Source organism: Pelecanus crispus, chromosome 4 (genome assembly GCF_030463565.1).
Source record: "Pelecanus crispus isolate bPelCri1 chromosome 4, bPelCri1.pri, whole genome shotgun sequence".
Classification (NCBI taxonomy): domain Eukaryota; kingdom Metazoa; phylum Chordata; class Aves; order Pelecaniformes; family Pelecanidae; genus Pelecanus; species Pelecanus crispus.
In genome coordinates, this window is record NC_134646.1 from 75122968 (window position 1) to 75140538 (window position 17571).

Sequence of the window (17571 nt, forward strand, 5' to 3'; positions counted from 1 at the left end):
CTCTCTGAGACTCTCACACCATTTGTTTTGATAACGTTACTCATTAAATTCTTCCATGTATTTTGTACTCTGGAAAAAATACTTATTACTACATATTATTCTTTCCCTCTTTATTTATCATCTAATTGTATTTAGCTTAGACTTCAGAATAATATCTCAACTGACTATTTTGACTGTAAACCAAGTTTTGATGAACACTTAAGTCTACTGACATTCTTGACCGTCCTTGCTTAAAGACAGTCATGGATTAACCAACTCAGGAACCTGCTCCATGGAAGCCAGTAATGACTAAAAGACTTCAACCTAAGCAGCAGAAGAGACCTTGCAGTACGTTAGTGCATGATGTGAACAGTTATTTCACCACCACAAGTGATTTAAGTTAATGTACTATTTAAAAATATGAAGAATAAAAACAGGAGTCTTAGCTTTTATTCTAAAAAGTGATAACCAGAACACTTGGGCTAATGCTCTGAAATGAACCTATTTGTTAATTTACATTTAGATCACAATTTTACAAAACTTTACATTTAGACCGCTAAACCGATGAATGAAAATAAATTACTCTAGAAGAAACTGGAGACTCTTCTCCTGTTTCAAAGTGCAAGTTAAACATAGAATCACAGAACAGTTGGGGCGGAAGGAACCTTTAAAGGTCATCTAGTCCAACCCTCCTGTAATGAGCAGGGACATCTTTAACCAGATCAGGCTGCTCAGAGCCCCGTCCAGCCTGACCTTGAATGTTGCCAGGGATGGGGCCTCCACTACCTCTCTGGGCAACCTGTTCCCATGTTTCACCACCCTCATTGTAAAAAATTTCTTCCTTATATTCAGTCTAAATTTACCCTTTTTTAGTTTAAAACAATTTCTCCTTGTCCTATTGCAACAGGCTGTATGAAAAAGTCTGATCCCATCTTTCTTATAAGCCCCCTTTAAGTATTGAAAGGCTGCAATAAGGTCTCCCTGGAGCCTCCTCTTCTCCAGGCTGAACAACCCCAACTCTCTCAGCCTTTCTTCATAGGAGTGGTGTTCCATCCCTCTGATCATTTTGTGGTCTGCATTTAACATAGTTAACTAAGTTTAGTGTGCTATGCTAAACCAGCCCATGATCAGACAGATTTATTAGCAGAGACATAATTTTATTGGACATTTCCCTGGAGAAACGTAAAAATTAATTTTATAGCATACAAGTTGGATTTCTTAGAGACTAACCTATAAGTTATCACAATAATTAATTGAATTAACTGAAGCAAGGTTGTTTCTTCTCTTGAGTTATTTTGTTTGGCATTTAGCTTTTAAAAAAAAGAGGATTTCACAATAACTATATCTTTTTACAATTTATGGGGTTTTTATTATTAAATAACAAGCAAAAAAGCACTGTACCAAAATACAGCAGAGCAGCATAACATTTGACATAATGCAAAACCTTATTTAAGAACACCCTTTTATTATAAATTGTTTTCTCAGCCTCCAGTGCAAGCTGTGAGATTAAATGTTATACTTGTATTAATCTAAATCCAAAGAATTGTTGAAAGTCAGTGGGACATTGGCTCTGAAACTCCATCATCTCTGGGCACTGGTGATTGAGTTACTTAGCTGTTTAGGAAAATTTCATCGTATCAACACACTTCTCTGAAGCAGAAATTAATCCCAGGTGCCCTGGCCAGTGAAAGCCCTGTATCTCACTGGACTGATATGAGTGTTGACATGGGACTTGGTCTGCATGTGTGCTTTGTGCTGCCTCTCGTTGCTGTCATCACATTCAGTCCAAATCTGACAGCACGAGGGTCTGGAGCAGCGCAAAAGCATGATACATACCTCCTTAACGAACTTTTTGAGAACATTTTTGCTTATGTGAAACACATGGAAAGGATAGTGCTTGTTCACATTACAGCATCGCACAGAGCAAAGTCAAACATAGCTAACTAAGGGCATACTCCACCCATTGCCTTTCTATAGCTTTGGCAAGTCCCATTCCAGGTAAATGGACAAATTCTGCTTCTCTTCATTTGAGTTTTTCTGTGTTTAGTACAATTTAGATAGTAATTTAGGTAATAATCTCTAATATTTTATGTATCTCCAAACACTGACAAACACAAATTAAAGGATATGCAACACTGAACTAATTATGTGGTACTAAAAGAATGCTGAAAACGAGTGAAAATGCTCCTCCACTCAACTTACTTGCTGATGTACTCTGCATTCAGTAGCTTGCCGCATGTATTGCACTTAAAACAGCCCAAATGCCAGTGTTTGTCCAAGGCAACCAATGACTGCCCATTTTTTATTTCTGAACCACAGCCCCCACAATCTGCAAGAGAAAAATCCAGTATGAGTGAATCGCACGCTTTAGATGGTCACGCAACAACACTGGTTACTGCAGGATGAGGGTCCATTGGTGTCCTAGTTATAGCTCGTGAAGGCTCTAAAGCTCGCTGCTGGGTGCTCACTGACGGATGACAAGTGGTGCTGCCCTAATATTGTCCTAACATTGCTAGAAGACATGAATCATTCAAAGAAAAAAGTAATGACTTAGGTTTCCTAGTGACTTAGGGTTTATTTTAATTCATTCATACTGCTTTAAAAGATACAAAGCTTTGCTGATTAAGTTTTCAAGCATCACAAATCAGCCCAATAAAATTAATAAAATAAGACCTAAAAGTCATGAGATTAAAACAAATAATTGAGCCTTCATATTAGACTTTGCTTCTGGGTCTGAAAACTTTACTCATAGTTCAAAATTCTTTTTGCAGCTGTGGAAAAAACTAAGCTGAAATTCTGAAGTGAACTTCTATAACCAGGAAAAATACACCAATATTTGAGAGGCATTACAAATTCCTGAGTAGTAGTGACATTGCAACATGTGAAAGTGATGCCTAGCTATATATTTATCATTTATAGAAATTCACTTATATAAAGCTCCAAAATGTTGTAAGGAAAATTAAACACATAATGCATCATAACTGGATAACATAAGCTAGGCTATGTTGGTTAAATAGGCTATACACAAAGCAGCTATACTTCTCAGAAAAAGTCCTCGAGGACAAGACTTGTTTGGGGGGTGTTGTTGCTTTTTGGTTTTTTTTTTAAATGATGGATGCTTTTGATTACAGTAGTAAAAGCCAAATCCACTCAGCTTCCACGCCAACAGTCCACCAGTGAGGGCTCTGTTTAGGGAAGCTACACTGACATGGGATTTGAACCTGGTTCTCTGTATCGTAAATAAATCCTCCATTACCCTATACGGTCCAGCTCTCATTCACTCTTCACTCTCTACAGATTCGGATCTATGTATAATTTTCTTACAAAATGTTAAAATAGTCAGAATGTGGAAAAATAAGGATAAACATCAATAATAAACTTATTCTAGTATCAATATCTCAGTAACCCTTCAAATCCTCCATATGATTATATCTTCCATCTTATGTAAAATCACGTATTTTTTCTTTAGGAATTCTTCTTGTATACCAATGGTTTGCTAGAGAAAAGAAAAACCCTGAAAGACATTTGAAGAGTCATTTAGAGATGCCAGAAGAGAAATACAACACAATAAAGTCTTGCATCAAAGAGAAAGATACACAAAAGCATTAAAAAAGATTTATCTAGTTATTAAGAAAGAACTTCAAACATAGGATCTCATTAAAAGATTTAAACAGTCCTCTTAAAAACTTTCTGATTTAAGGTTCTATTTAGTTGGTTACGTGACCCTAATGAGACGCTCTGTTAGTGCAATTGTAAATGTTTAACTTCTGAGTGCACAACAATAAAGGATAGTTTTTATTTTCCTTTAGTGGATTTGGAATGGATTAAGGGAGTAATAATATGGCTCTCTAATATCACCCTGTAGAGCACCAATACGTGGAAACAAGCCCAGCACAAAAGCGTGTGCACCACAGATCAGAACATTTGAGTTTTGCTAATAAAAGAGAACATTTGGGTGTGTGCCTGGATTTAGTCCCACAAGACAAGAAACACTGCAGTATCTATTTTTTAACTGAAATCAGAATTTTTTGTGATCTCCCCTGCACCAGGGGTTCATCTGTTAATCTAATTTAATCCCACCGCTCGAGGGTTTATTTCACAACCTTAATACAACACTGTGTGCTCAGATGTCATTCACCTTTCATCTGGTTTAAGCTTGGGCGAGCAGAAAAGGCAGCATTTTGTGAGCTACTTTTTTATTCCTAACTGCTGTTTTCTCTGTTAAGTTCCAGATAATTAAAAACAAATATTGTAGTTGCCATGCCAACAGTGCCTATTGATGCAAAGTCCTTGTCTTCCTGTCTTGGATGCAGCATCCTTTGGTGACTCACCTAATTTCAACCAATAACTCTGCAGAACACATCAATTTGCTGCTACATGTTGATATTCTTCCCTGAGTACTCTTTCAACATCAACGCTGCCACAAGAGGTTTTCACAGCTAGCATTTTATAAAAGAAGCAAACCAGGTAGCTAGGTATTTATATAATAATAAAAAATTCAAGGACTCAGGCAAAAAGCAAATATTTTACATTCTTGATTTCTTTCAAATGTAATGCATAAAGGAGGTCAAAACCAAACTGGGAGAATGAAAATAGAAGGACCGGTCAGAAGGGGCAGTGATGTTGGGAGCTCAATGAGTCCCAAAAGATCTCCTGAAAGCATTCTTGAGCTCAAGTCAGAGACAAATAGGCTGATGAATAACATACACACTAGGTATCAGGCAGTTCTGAGCCAAGAGCAAAACCAATGTAACAGCGGGTCAACGTATTAGTTGGTCCTTGACTCAGCTTGCTTGAAGTCCTGTATTTTTGTGCACTACTGTTCTTTTATAAAAATAATTGTTCATTTAAAACATTAAGGTCTTTTCCAAGAAGGCTGTTGTTAAAACAAGGAGGCACTAAGGCCCTTTACTGCTTTGTGTAATATGTAGCATAGCTACAGCCAGCCGTCCTGGACTTTTGATTTTCCAGTTCAAACAAGATGTCTCTGACAGTGCTTGTTTATTCCTGAAACACTGGTTCTAGCCTAAGGATTAGTTAAGTGCTTGGAAAACAGCTGTTATTACACATTGCTCTCTCACATATTACATATTAATCTGAAGGTTTCCCAAATTCTTTATTTTTTTTTTAGATATTTGGTTAATTCTCTGTATATTGTCATTGGTCAGGCTCTGACATAACTTGCTCTATATATGCATGCACGCACCTCCGTGTATTTGTGGCTGCAGTGCTTCCCATTGACCCATCAAAGCTCTATTCCCCACACCAAGCATGGATTACACCATTGCTACCTAATTTCCCAAAGCCCATGAGCTCTGCAGCTCCTGGGCCAGCTGGGTGCTGCACATCACCATGAAATCAGAAGATGCTGCCCTGCAGCAGCACTGCAAGACACTGGGGAAATGGAGTAAGGAAGAGATAAGAATGGACATGGTCTACACAGGTAAGGAAGATACTGATCTGGGATCCTGGCAACATCATGGCACAACTTACTTGCAGACCAGATACGGACCTCAGTTTGCCCTTTAAGAAGCCATGGTATCTATTAGCTCACCCCCATCACTACATTATTTGAGAAGCAGAGCTGGTAAGTCTCAGGTGAAGACCAAATCAAATTATTTTAGAAGTCCAGACTACAGTGTGGCAGATATCTGGGTTTGAACCAAGACTCTTATCTGAATCCACCTAAACCTGTAGCAAGCAAGATTTCCTCCATTTATAATGAGTTTTAAAGCAGACCTGTATTTGAGGTTTAAATACTTGCATCTGTATTAGATTTTATTCAGGGAAAAGCTAAACTTTTGTTTTCCAAGGTCAGGTTTTGCCACAAAGATATGCTTCCAGTGCTCCTTCTCTTTGGGGCAAGTGGTTTGCTGAGATTTGCAGGTACCCATGCACTGAGGAGGCTCGGTGCAGCGACCTGAGCGAGCGGGGGAAATGCAACACAAGAAAAACTCTCTAGGGGGTGGTGTGTGTGTACAGAGAAAGGGAATGTAAGTACATTAAAGGATTCTGTATTACAGATAATCAAATGAAGTTGTTCTGTCAGTACTCAACCAGGCAAATAATTTCCATTAAAGTCAAAGCCACTTTTCCCGTACGACAAGGAGACAAACAGATGATAGGGCATTAAAGTATGGATCTGCAAATGCAGCCAGCCAAGATGATTGAGGATGATCCATCTCTGGAATAAGCGACAAGAGAAAGCACCTAGGAGACTGAGCCATCCCCTCCCCAAAAGAGAACAGCATTAGCAAGAGAGGAATCAGCATAGCGTCTCTCACTGCATTCACACAGCAGCTTTTGCTGACAAAGTGGAGAAAGGGGATGGTGAAAACTTCTGTAAAAAGAGAGATATGGGGAAAAACAAAGAAGAAAAACCAGACATTTCTCCCTGAAGTGAGCTGGATTCCTTATATACAAAGAAGAGCAATCTATGGGGTCTTTCCATGCCGAATCCAGCTTGATGTGATATGATAGTCATTAAAAATATTTCTGTCTTGCTGTTTAATTGAATGGCTGTTGATGCTTAATTACATACAGGCAGTGGATGAATGTTATGACATGGCAGCTCCTCATGAACAAATCAGCAGAGGAACAGAGTTCAGAGCAACAATGCCACTCTATCATCTGCTGCAAAAAAGGTGTTATGAAAAGACCACGTTTCTTCTCTGCAGTATTGGTGTCTTCTGATAGTACACAATAGTATTGAGGCCAAGGCAAATGTCCCTCTGGTCACATTGCATACATTAACCCTTCCTGTGTAGTATTTAGCCATGCAGCCATGTCACTGATATTTCCTGAGGCAACCGTGGAACACTTACAAGTGATTAGATATCATGTTGGATTTTATTTTAGCTGGAGTTGGACTAAATCCTCAAAAATATTAAGATCTGTATTACACCTTTCTCCAAATAATTTGATTTACTCCTGTTTTAATCAAATGTTCTGGGAGGTTCTTTTTATTGTTAACCCTATAATGGCACCATTTATGTTTCTTTTTAATATCAGACTTCTCAGAAAACTGCCATATACTTTTTCACATACCTACATTGTATTTCTTGACACCTTTTAAGCAGCACAGTGGTAAAAAGTCCAGTTAAACATACCAGTATAAAAGTGTGTTCTTTAAGACTGTGCAGAGTAAGAAGTACCAGAGAAAAGAGCGGAAACCCCTACTCACTTCGCAGGTTCTGTACGGGGAGAGAGCCGGTGCTGCTGGAAGGGGGCAGGGAGCATTTCTGGCAGATGCACTCCTTCCCGTTAAAAGTTACCCGGTCACCTGCAGGGAAAGGCAGCCTACAACAGAGGAAACAAAAGCAGACAGGTTACAGTCTCATGCCTTTATCAAAATTCAATATCTTTCCATAAAGGAACTGATTACTACCCTGGTTTCTTTTTCTCTGCTTGCCTAGTTCTCATTCACTATTATTCAGCCACTTGAAGGCTAAAGTATTGAAGGGACATATCAAACAGACAGTTGCAAATGTGAATGTTACAGCTACTTAGAAAAAATAAATATTATCTAAAGATACAAAACCACACTGAGCACACAAGTCCAAATCCTTGTGTACCTAAGAAATGTAGCATCAGCAAGGGTTGATAACACAATCAGTTACAGAATGAAAATAAAATTGGCATTACAGGGAGTAAGGACGGGCAAATGCAGCTGCTTTTATGTTGTTCAAATGCTGCATGAGAGTGATGACTTTTATACATTAAAAAACCAGCACTTGTCCTCCCAACTTTCATCATATCCAAGTCCTTCTCTTAATGTATATGCTCAGAAAGCAAATGTCAGTGAACTCTCATAGGAGAAAATATATCCCAGTTATAAACCCCAAAGTGTCTACATTACTTGTTTGCTCTACTCAACAACAGCTCTCCTTACACTTAATTAAATCCTTCCTTTTTATCAATGTCCTTAAAACAAAAAGCTTTCCGCTGTGAGCTTTCTTGTCTGGGCACAGAAGCTACTCAGGCTTTTTCTCTAAGAGGACCAGATGGACAAATCACTTCATAATGCAGCAAAGGATGGTGAAGATTTAGAAACACATTTCACTCCACCCAAAGCTCACATCCAACTAAATCCCAAGTGAGCTATCAAAATATGGCTTAAGTGGGGCACAAACATAACGCAAGCCTTCTGCCTTGTGGTGAAGTCCATCTGATCAGATTATTTCATTAAGATTTCATTAAAACTCTGCATGACATTCCCCCACAATCGCTATCAAATTCATACCAATTGAGAGGTTATCTTCACTACAAAAGCTGCACAGATACTTCTTGCTAAGCATAAACATTATTTTGCTCCCTAAACCATCCAAGGGTGGCTTATTCTACATTTGCATTACATTTAAAATAAATTTTTTATTACTTAAAAAGAGAACAAAAGCAATCCTGTCCTATGTTTCTAAAAAATGTTACTAAAATCTGTTTTAAACCAGCTAAATAAGTGTTCAACACCGTCATCCATTTTGGACCATAAGCAATACTTTAAAAATTATGAGGACACATGGAGTTTAAATATTGTGATATCTTTGGACAGCTGATAATGTATTCTGCTTTTCACCTTTTTTTTTTTTTCCCTTCACTAATGACTTAATACTCCAAATACTTGCTACCTTCTTACTTACCTAAAGTTAAGCTAAGGAAAAATATTTTATGGAAATAGACTTTAAAACTGTCCTGATCTTTGACACAATTAAATGTTCTATGTGTAATTCTGGTACAAACAGGCCCTCTGGACATGAACATACATTCATTTGAATAAGAATTACCAAGTGCGATACACTTCTATATAGATAATGAAAATTAATAACCAATTACCAAAAACTGTCTTAACAATGGAGTGATATAATTCAAATGCTCTCCTAGTTTTCTACTGCCAATGTGAAAGACACCATTTAATCATGTTTTCATTTTAATAAAATGCTACAAAATCAAGTTGAGAGCTAAGCACTATTGATTGACCTGGAAAGGCACAAGCCAAGGAACTTCAACTGTTTCAGGACTGAGACAAGAACTTGTAATTGACCTCCTATGTGTTTTTAAGAAGATATCTCATCTTGATTTACAGACACCCGTATAATTATTGTGACCACTGGTAATCTATTTTGAATTAAACCCCCACAAAAATGGTAACGTGCTCCACAGATACACTCACACAACTACACTGCCATACAACTACCCCAATACCTTTCATTCTTATGCATAGTTGCATGCCCTGGGCAGGATATTGCCATCAAGTATGGTTTGCTCTTAGTATGCTCTTTATGGGGAACAAGACTGGGACTCAGCCAGTGACCCAGCTGGACTCTTGTGAGAGGTCTCAGTAAAATGGCAGGCTTTGCACCTGGAGATGGTGACATCCTGGAAGCCACAAGTGATTCACTGCTCTGAAGAAGTGCCACAACTACTAAGTGTTCTTGTCTCTAGTATATTAGGAGGAGAAGCCAGAGGCAAACTTAGTATCTTTTTTGACTTAATGATTTATCCAGCTGAACTTAGAAGCCCATATGAAACAGATGCACCAAGTATCAAGTAAAGTAGAAGTAGGGACCGTTCACTTTGAATTTGCTCAGCTGTGTTAGGCAATTAAACACTCCGAAAGAAAATACAGTTAAAACTTAGAGAGGAATAGGATAATTGACCTCCTACAGCACAAAGAGAGAGCCAGGTAGATGACACCCACAAATCATGCCAAAGCTCACAGGCACCATGGCACGCCACAGAGCCTCCTTCGGGGTGAGCATGTGTGGAGGTTTTCCTACCCCACAAACATATCTTATTTGGCCTATTTTCTGAAAGTTTAGAAACTATTCACTGTGCCCTTCCATTCAGAGGGGAGGGGGCAACAATTTCACTTCTCTCAAGTTTTTCACGTCTGCAAGATACCCTACTCTATAAAAGCAGGGAAATCCTCCTTGGAAGTTGTCCGCACAAAGGTACAGGCAGACGTTTCCTTCCCTCGCTGGTCTTCTAAACTCGTAATTAAGTCTCAGCATTTGCTTCACTATTTTTTTTTTCATTGGGAATCTAGAATTCATACACAACCCATTTGCCAGTATTTCTGTAACATCTGACCCCTCCCTTTCACAAGCAGCCCTACTCGAGGATTTCAATGCCAGTACAAGTGAAGGCACAACAGAAGGTGGTAACAGTCAATTAACAAGGTTTCAGTTTCTGAGGTCTTTAACTTGTGAGCAGGACTATATATAGCATTGTAGGTTAAGAGCAGTGTATCTGCCTTCAGATATGACATCTCACAACCAGTCACCCACTGAACACTGTTAGGTATGTGTTTTAATTAGCTACTTATCCTTTTAAAAATATTCAGTGTGATTTTCACAGTTGGATAATCTATTTTTAAAATGAGGATTAAAAACATCTTTAAAGCAGCTCTCCGAAATGACTTGTAAGATTTTAATACATCTTCTATGATTCATTTCCCAACGATTTTTGTTTTATCCACCTGCCTACAATATTTGTAAACCCAGAAATGACTGGAGCTGACCAACAAAATTATGTTGTAAAACATCAAACCACCAGCCGCCTAATCCAGGGTAACTCAGTGCTGGCATTGAAAGGTCTGGACCTGGTCTCATCCTTTCCTGCACCATGCCTCAACCTATGCAGCCATGGGTACGTCATTCAAGCTTTCTGGGCCAAAATAAAATATTCATTTTTTTTTCAGAGCAGACGGATGGCATTCTGTTCTTTAAGTTGCTGATCTGATGCTGTGGCTGAACAGTCAACTAAATTTGATATAAGAAAATTAACAGAAGCATACGGTCAGGGATGGGGGGAGACCAGATTTATCCATTTCAGTAACAGCCTGCAGTTACACTGGGTCAGGTGTAATGTCAGACTGCAACCTGAGGACCTACAGGATCAAATTCGTCTCTAACTTGTACCTGATACAATCATATCCCTCAAGGTTGCTCCATAGGGACAAATTTGACCCAGGATGTTAAACCTGATGAAATAAAGTAGACATTAGTTCCTATCTCCTGCCTTCACAAATATCAACAAGGGCAAATGCTAAGTTCTGCACCCAGGGAGGAATAACCCCATGCACCAGTACACCTTGGGGGGTCAATCAGCTGGAAAGCATAAAAAGACGTAGGGGTCCTGGTGGACACCAAGTTGAACATCAGTCAGCAGAGTGTCCCTGCAGCAAAGGCGGCTACCGCATACTGGGCTGCATTAATGTAGTCAGCAGGTCCAGGGAAGTGATCTTTCCCTCTGTTCATCATTTGAGAGACTGCATCTGGAGCAGTGTGTACCATTTCTGTGCTCCACAGGACAAGATTTACTGGAGGGAGACCAGTGGAGGTGGCTAATTTATCCCCCCAGCTAAGTAAGCATAAAATTGTCCTTCTCTCTTCATCATTTACGTGTCACAGAAAGCTACATTTTTCCAACCTTTGATTATAAGAATACTGAAATTAAAGGGATAACAATTACATAAATTCCTCCAACTGGGTGAATAAACAACACCAGCAACTTTACCAATTACATTAAGCCTTAAAACCAAACCCCAGCTTTTTGATACCCTATGCACACACGTCAGTAACACTGAAATCGAATACAGAGTCTTTGTATAGTACAACCTTATGCAGACCATACATCTTACATATGGAGGGTCTGCATAGATGTATTAATACATTTATATAACCTATTATCACACCAAGATTTCTGAAAATTCCATTTTCAAAAGTATTATCACAGGTATGATTACCTATTGCTTTTTGAAAGACTCAATTTCCTGCCCTTTCCCATCCTGCATAAGATACTTCTGGGAGCCGTACAGTCCTGTCTCTGACAGCCATACAAGAGCTGCATGCACAATTTTTAATAAAACTCAGCTTCTACTGATACAGATAGCCTTAATTTTCTCCCTCTTTCTATTTCACTTTTACAAATGTGAACCTTTTGGAGGAAATGTCTTTGGCAGCCCTCTGGAGGGCACAGCTCCTTCCAATTAATGAAACTGTAAGAATAAGATCGCTCACCCGCTTCCTGGGAATTCAGAGTAAGCAGTTGATCTGCAACATTTTTCAATCTATGTTGTCATTCTTCTACTCATTTCTAGTTTTAGGCATCATCATCATGAAACACAACGGCAGAGAACGGTTTCACTGGACTATTAGCAGGGTTGGAAGAAGGGGCTAAACCCCCAATCTTTATGCCAGCAGAGCAAACAATGCAACTAAAACCTAAATTTGTTTAAGAGCCAACTGGTCAATGCAAGATAGAAACAATCACATAAGACGATACTTTTATTAGTCAGTTTTTCTCTGAATACTAATACGTTTTTTTCAACTTAGACCTGTGGCAGCCCAGGGCAATAGCACCTGAGTCCCAAGGGATGCCCAGGGATGCGTTGGGTTTCTGACAGACAAGCTTTTTCACAGAGGGCAGCAGCTTATCACCACAGTGCAGAGCGCACCTGGGAATACAGCTCTTTCCCATGATGCTGGGCCACGTGGCATTCAAAAGTAGTAATACTGGGAGCTCCAGAAAACAAATGGGCTTGTGTTACTGGCTTTTTCCCACTGCTCCAGCTAGCTGTATGCACATGAGATTTTCTCACTGATTTTACCATCTGAAGCAATAAACACTTCCCACCAGTTTCTATTCAGATCTTATCTTCTCTGAAAATAAGAAAAAAAAAAAAAAAAGGAGTCACTACTGTGACTGGTTTACTACTCAATGCAGGAACAGTTTAGAAGTGTTACTTCAGAGCTACAGAAATACAGGTTATAAAAGTGCTCATTTAAAGCACTTAATGATCCTGCACCATTCTGGAGACCCTTGTCACATGTGCAAAGTGCCTTCCGCTGCCGATGTTTTCCTGCTGAAGTGGCCAAGAGCCTTGCTTGGTTTCTATTAGAGCAGGATCAGCCCCGCTGTCAGGCAGCCACCACCTCTCAAGTTCACACCGTTCTGGAAGACAGATTTCTAACAGAGCACCTGCATTAAAGTCCAGCTGCAAAAGGCAACATCAGATGAAGTTTGCGTGATCCGCCAACTGCCTCAGACGGTGCGCTTTTGGTGCATTAAGATTTCTGCCCATGTGTAAGAAATGACAACACAAATGGTACTCCTGACTCTTCCCACCAAAGAAAATGCCAAGGTGGAGTGCTTTACAATCCTGTACCTCAAATCAAATGTCTCTTGGTTTTTTGCCTTTTAATATTTTTTTTTAAACAAACAAACAAACAAAGTTATTTTTTCTACTTAAACCACATTTATTTACAGTCTATCCACCTTATTTTTACTGAGGATATCACTCAATAAAATAAATGCTGATGATGTTTAGATAGGACACTCTTCCCCATAAAAACCATAAATTATGTCTGGCTTGCAAAGACTGGGGTAATTGAAGCAATGTTGATTTAAAGCAGTTGGGGACCTGGTCCAGTGTTTTTACTATAAACAGATGACAGAATTCTTCTGTTGCTCCACACCACAAGCCAGTGTTACAACCCCCCTGGGAGACACTAATTGAATCCTGCTAGTTAGCAGGGCATTAGTTGGCTCTGATGAAGACAACATGAATTTGCACGTCCTTCTAAGGAAAGCAACAGAAGCAAATCTGTGTCTTTCTACTGAAGTTTTAGATAGCAGCAATTAGAAACTTCACCAGTGAAAGAGCTTTTAATGCAATTATTTACGTATACAGGTTAGGGAACATATCTGAATCTTTTTTTTTATATGAAATACTATTTCATCAGGAACTTCATTTTTAAAAGCTTTAGCATGTGTTCAATACACATGGTCTTTGTAGTATGTTCTAGTATTTTCACTGTATTGCAATTCAGCTCACCTGAATTGTTAAGTACCTAAGAGTAAGTAGTTCAGTCATAATGGAAAATTGTTCTGAATTTCCAGGGAAACAAGACAAACTGTACCACCAAGCTCCAAACTATCAGCTGAAGGACTGACTAAATACAGCAAGAGGTTAGCATCCCCAACTGCCTGACTGAAACCTAAGTTAGGTACCAAGTTGCTAAGTACACTAACACACAAGTAAATAATTCATGCCTCAATGCTAAACCCTAATGGTGTGGCTGAGGATACAAGCACATTTAGCAGGAAAATGGAATCAACCAGTTTTTCTTTTTCTCTTAAATGAAGAAATACCTCACTTTACAGAAGGTACTAGTGCTAAGAAGAAAGGTACCAAGAATTAGTTGTGCTCATCTGCAGAAGAGCTGTAATACTGACAGGCTGCAGGCCAAGAGCATGTGCAGCCAGCAGTTAACTCATGACATCCACAATTAGCCAATTAAATAATTTTTCCTCCTATTTATGTTATCTTTACTCTTCATGTTTATTTAAAGTATCCAAAAGGAAAAAATCTCCTATTAAACATAGCAAAACTTGGACAGAATTTAATACAATAAAGGCTTGTTAGTCTTAAAGTCTTCTCCTTAACATGGCTATTTAATTATTCCTGCAATTGATATATTAAATTGATACCCTGTCACGAAACACAGCTGGTTTGGAATTTGAAGTCCTGCTTCTGCATCAGCACAGGAGGACATCTCAGCAGCCCTATGAGCTGGGCAGATTCGGCTGACAGACGGCCACAGTGACACGGCCACGCTGGTCTTGGACTGCAGAGTCACCGGAATGTGGCACCAGCACATATAGCATCTACAATGCCATGCATCAGTGCCCTGTCGTGCTCTCCCTTTGGACATGGGGTTACTTTTCTTGCACTGCTAAAGGCTCAAGTTCAGCCAGAAAAATTATTACAGGATTTCCATTTGCTCCAAACTGCTGGAACAGTGCATTTCCTGAAGGCGTGGTGGACTTAAAAGTTTCTTCCTGCTGTCTTCAACAGATTTGTCTGTGCTATTTCCAGAGAAGAGGATTAAGATGCAGGTCAAATGGACATCAATCACTTGTACTGGAGAGCCTGCAAACACCTCCGCCAACACTGGGTCGCAACACCACAGGCACCCATGTGGGAAGTGATCCCGCTGAACTCCACCGGGCTGCTGGGGTGGGAGGGAAAAAAAACCTTGTGTGCTGTGTCACTTGTCACCTCCATGGCTGCTGGAGACCCTCGGTGAAATCCAACACGTACGTAAGTGTTTGTGAGTCTAGGACCTTTCTGTCCTATTTTAAATGACTATTGGATTTTCTGGGAAGTAGCACCATGAAACTCTGGTTTAAATCTATTAATATGGTATCCACTCAGCTCACCAAAGTCTCAGCCACTGGCATTTGATTCCTTTGTACCTTCAGTCAATGAAAGACAAAATAGCAGACACCAGAGAAATAAAGCAACATTTGGAGCTAAAGGTCTGACAGTAGAGGCGGTGCCAGTTTCTCAAGTACTTTGAAAACTTCACACATAAGATACAATAAAACAGAAAAAGCATTTGAAACAAAAAGAGGCACTCAGAATTTGCTTTTTTTTAAAAAAAAAACTGCTACTTTCTTAGGAGTGGATAGCAGAAAACAGAACTATTTTTCTTTTTTCCATCTATAGGCTATAAGTTTGAACACCTGGCATTTGTCTTTCAAAATCTAGCTTTTAAATGAAAAGCAACTTAATGTAGAAAACATACCTGCAGACAGCACACACGAAACAGTCTGGGTGATAGGTTTTGCCCAGTGCTGAGACCACTTCACCCTCAATGAATTCATCACAACTGAAGCACCGTGTGCCATAGAGTCTCTGGTAGTCCAAAGTACAGATGTAGTCTCCCTGTCTCACAAAAAATCCTCCTTGAGCCAGGTCACATCCACAAGCTGCAGAAAGAGAAAAGGCAGACTCAGAAGGCTAGAAAAGCAAAGCTCGCTCTCCAAGAAGATGCTGATTTTTCACCTATGATCAGGACAGTTCCTACTGGAGTGTTTAAGCACTTCAATATATGGGCTTATGATCCCAGAACAGCTGTGCATCTGAAAACCACTACTTTTATAGTAAGTTACATCAGTGATGTATTTTGTACACTAATATTTTGGATTTATTCCATGTAAAAATACTAACCTCAGTGCAGAGGCTGCTAGTACAGCGTTAAGTCTTTAGGAGCGGAATTCAGGGCTACCATATACAACGCCCGTCATATTTAATAGGTTAAAGGAAATGCATAAAGGATATAAACCTTCCAAATCTAAACCACCAGTGTTACAAAGAGATTACAATTGTCTGATACTCCTCCGGGACACAAAAGTGGTTAAAATACTGCCCCCTCTAAACATGGGGTCTGATGTGCATGGCAACTGCTGTAAACTTCCACAAGGTTACAAGATCCATTTTTTAAATCAGATCTTACGTTTACCTGATAAACATCACTCACCGAGCATGAATTGGAGGGATCTGCAGAACCATCTGCTCCTGGCAAAAGTAGTTTTTAATCCTATCTGTCAATTTATATTTTTTAAGCTAAATCTGTAGGAAATGGTTAAATTTGATTAAACGAAGGCTTGTGCGACTTTTCAGGGGCTTTCTCCATTGCACCAGGGATGGAGCTAGGCTGCCACTTTGAGAATATAGAAGATGGGAAAGGAGAGGTACAACAGTCTGGCTGAAGTAGACAGAGATGTAGATGATCCTCACCCATATTGACCAGGATCTTTGAAAACAGACTTGAATTGATTTATAAGGAGAACTGGAATCCAAAATGATGACTCTGCTGCTGTGCTGACTGCTACTGTACTCTAAGTCACAACATCGCACTTGTTACTACATACTTCTGCTCCTGGGGATGTGCATGTAGGGAAGCCCTTCCAGCAACAAACGGTGCTTACAGCCAAACAAGGCTGAACAGACAACCACAGCAGTGTCACTCCTCACATGCAGCACACAGAAGAAGAGTGGGAATGTTGCTTATCAAATTTGGGTTGCATGTACAGAACACTGCAGAGCTGCTCAGTGCCTTGGTCCCAAAATAGCAGAGGCACCTAAACATTTAAAGCTCAAGACTGACATTTCTGCTTAGGTACCTGAGAGTCTACAGGCACTTTGGTTTTTAAATGTAAATCCTCCCAACTCACACCAAAGCCTGTCTGCAATGCCAGAATCAGTCATCTTGCATCTAAACTAGGAGAAATGAGTCCAGCAGGCATGCTCAAGGCACAAAATAACACATACTCACAGCACAGAAACCCCAGGAAAGCACAGGATCCTGAGCATTCATTCAAAAACACATCTAATCACCTGCCCTTTTTTTGTCATCTTTCCAGGAGGCCTGGGCTCAAGGCCCTCTTTAAACCCTGAATGGGCATTTAAAGCCTGATCTTTCTCCCTCGAGATGGCCCCAGCCACTAAGTGACAGAAAACAACAATCATGCTGAAACTGTATTAGTATATGACCATGTGCTGAAGAACCATGGGTTAATTAACCTTTCTTATAAGTCAAAATAATTCCAATTATATTGTATTTGTCATGGACAGCAACTATGGATTAGATGATTTATCTTGCAATATGCTTTATCTCACAGGCTTATTAACACATTCACTTTAGCATTTTTCTTTCTCACCCTTGCTCTAATTTTTACTAAGGACATGGTTTTTGAACAGACTTTTCAAAAATATGGCATGACTTGCCGAATATTATGAGTTTC

General features: G+C 39.5%; 1 protein-coding gene across 1 annotated transcript in view; it reads right to left on the reverse strand.

Annotated features, from left to right (window-relative positions):
- Positions 1-17571, reverse strand: part of ABLIM2 (actin binding LIM protein family member 2) — a 104617-nt gene that overhangs the window by 73559 nt on the left and 13487 nt on the right. The window contains exons 2-4 of the mRNA XM_075709871.1: positions 15570-15753; positions 7163-7278; positions 2182-2308 (exon numbers count right to left, since the gene is read on the reverse strand). Coding sequence (XP_075565986.1) covers positions 2182-2308; positions 7163-7278; positions 15570-15753 — 427 coding nt within the window. The remainder of the gene's footprint in view (positions 1-2181; positions 2309-7162; positions 7279-15569; positions 15754-17571) is intronic.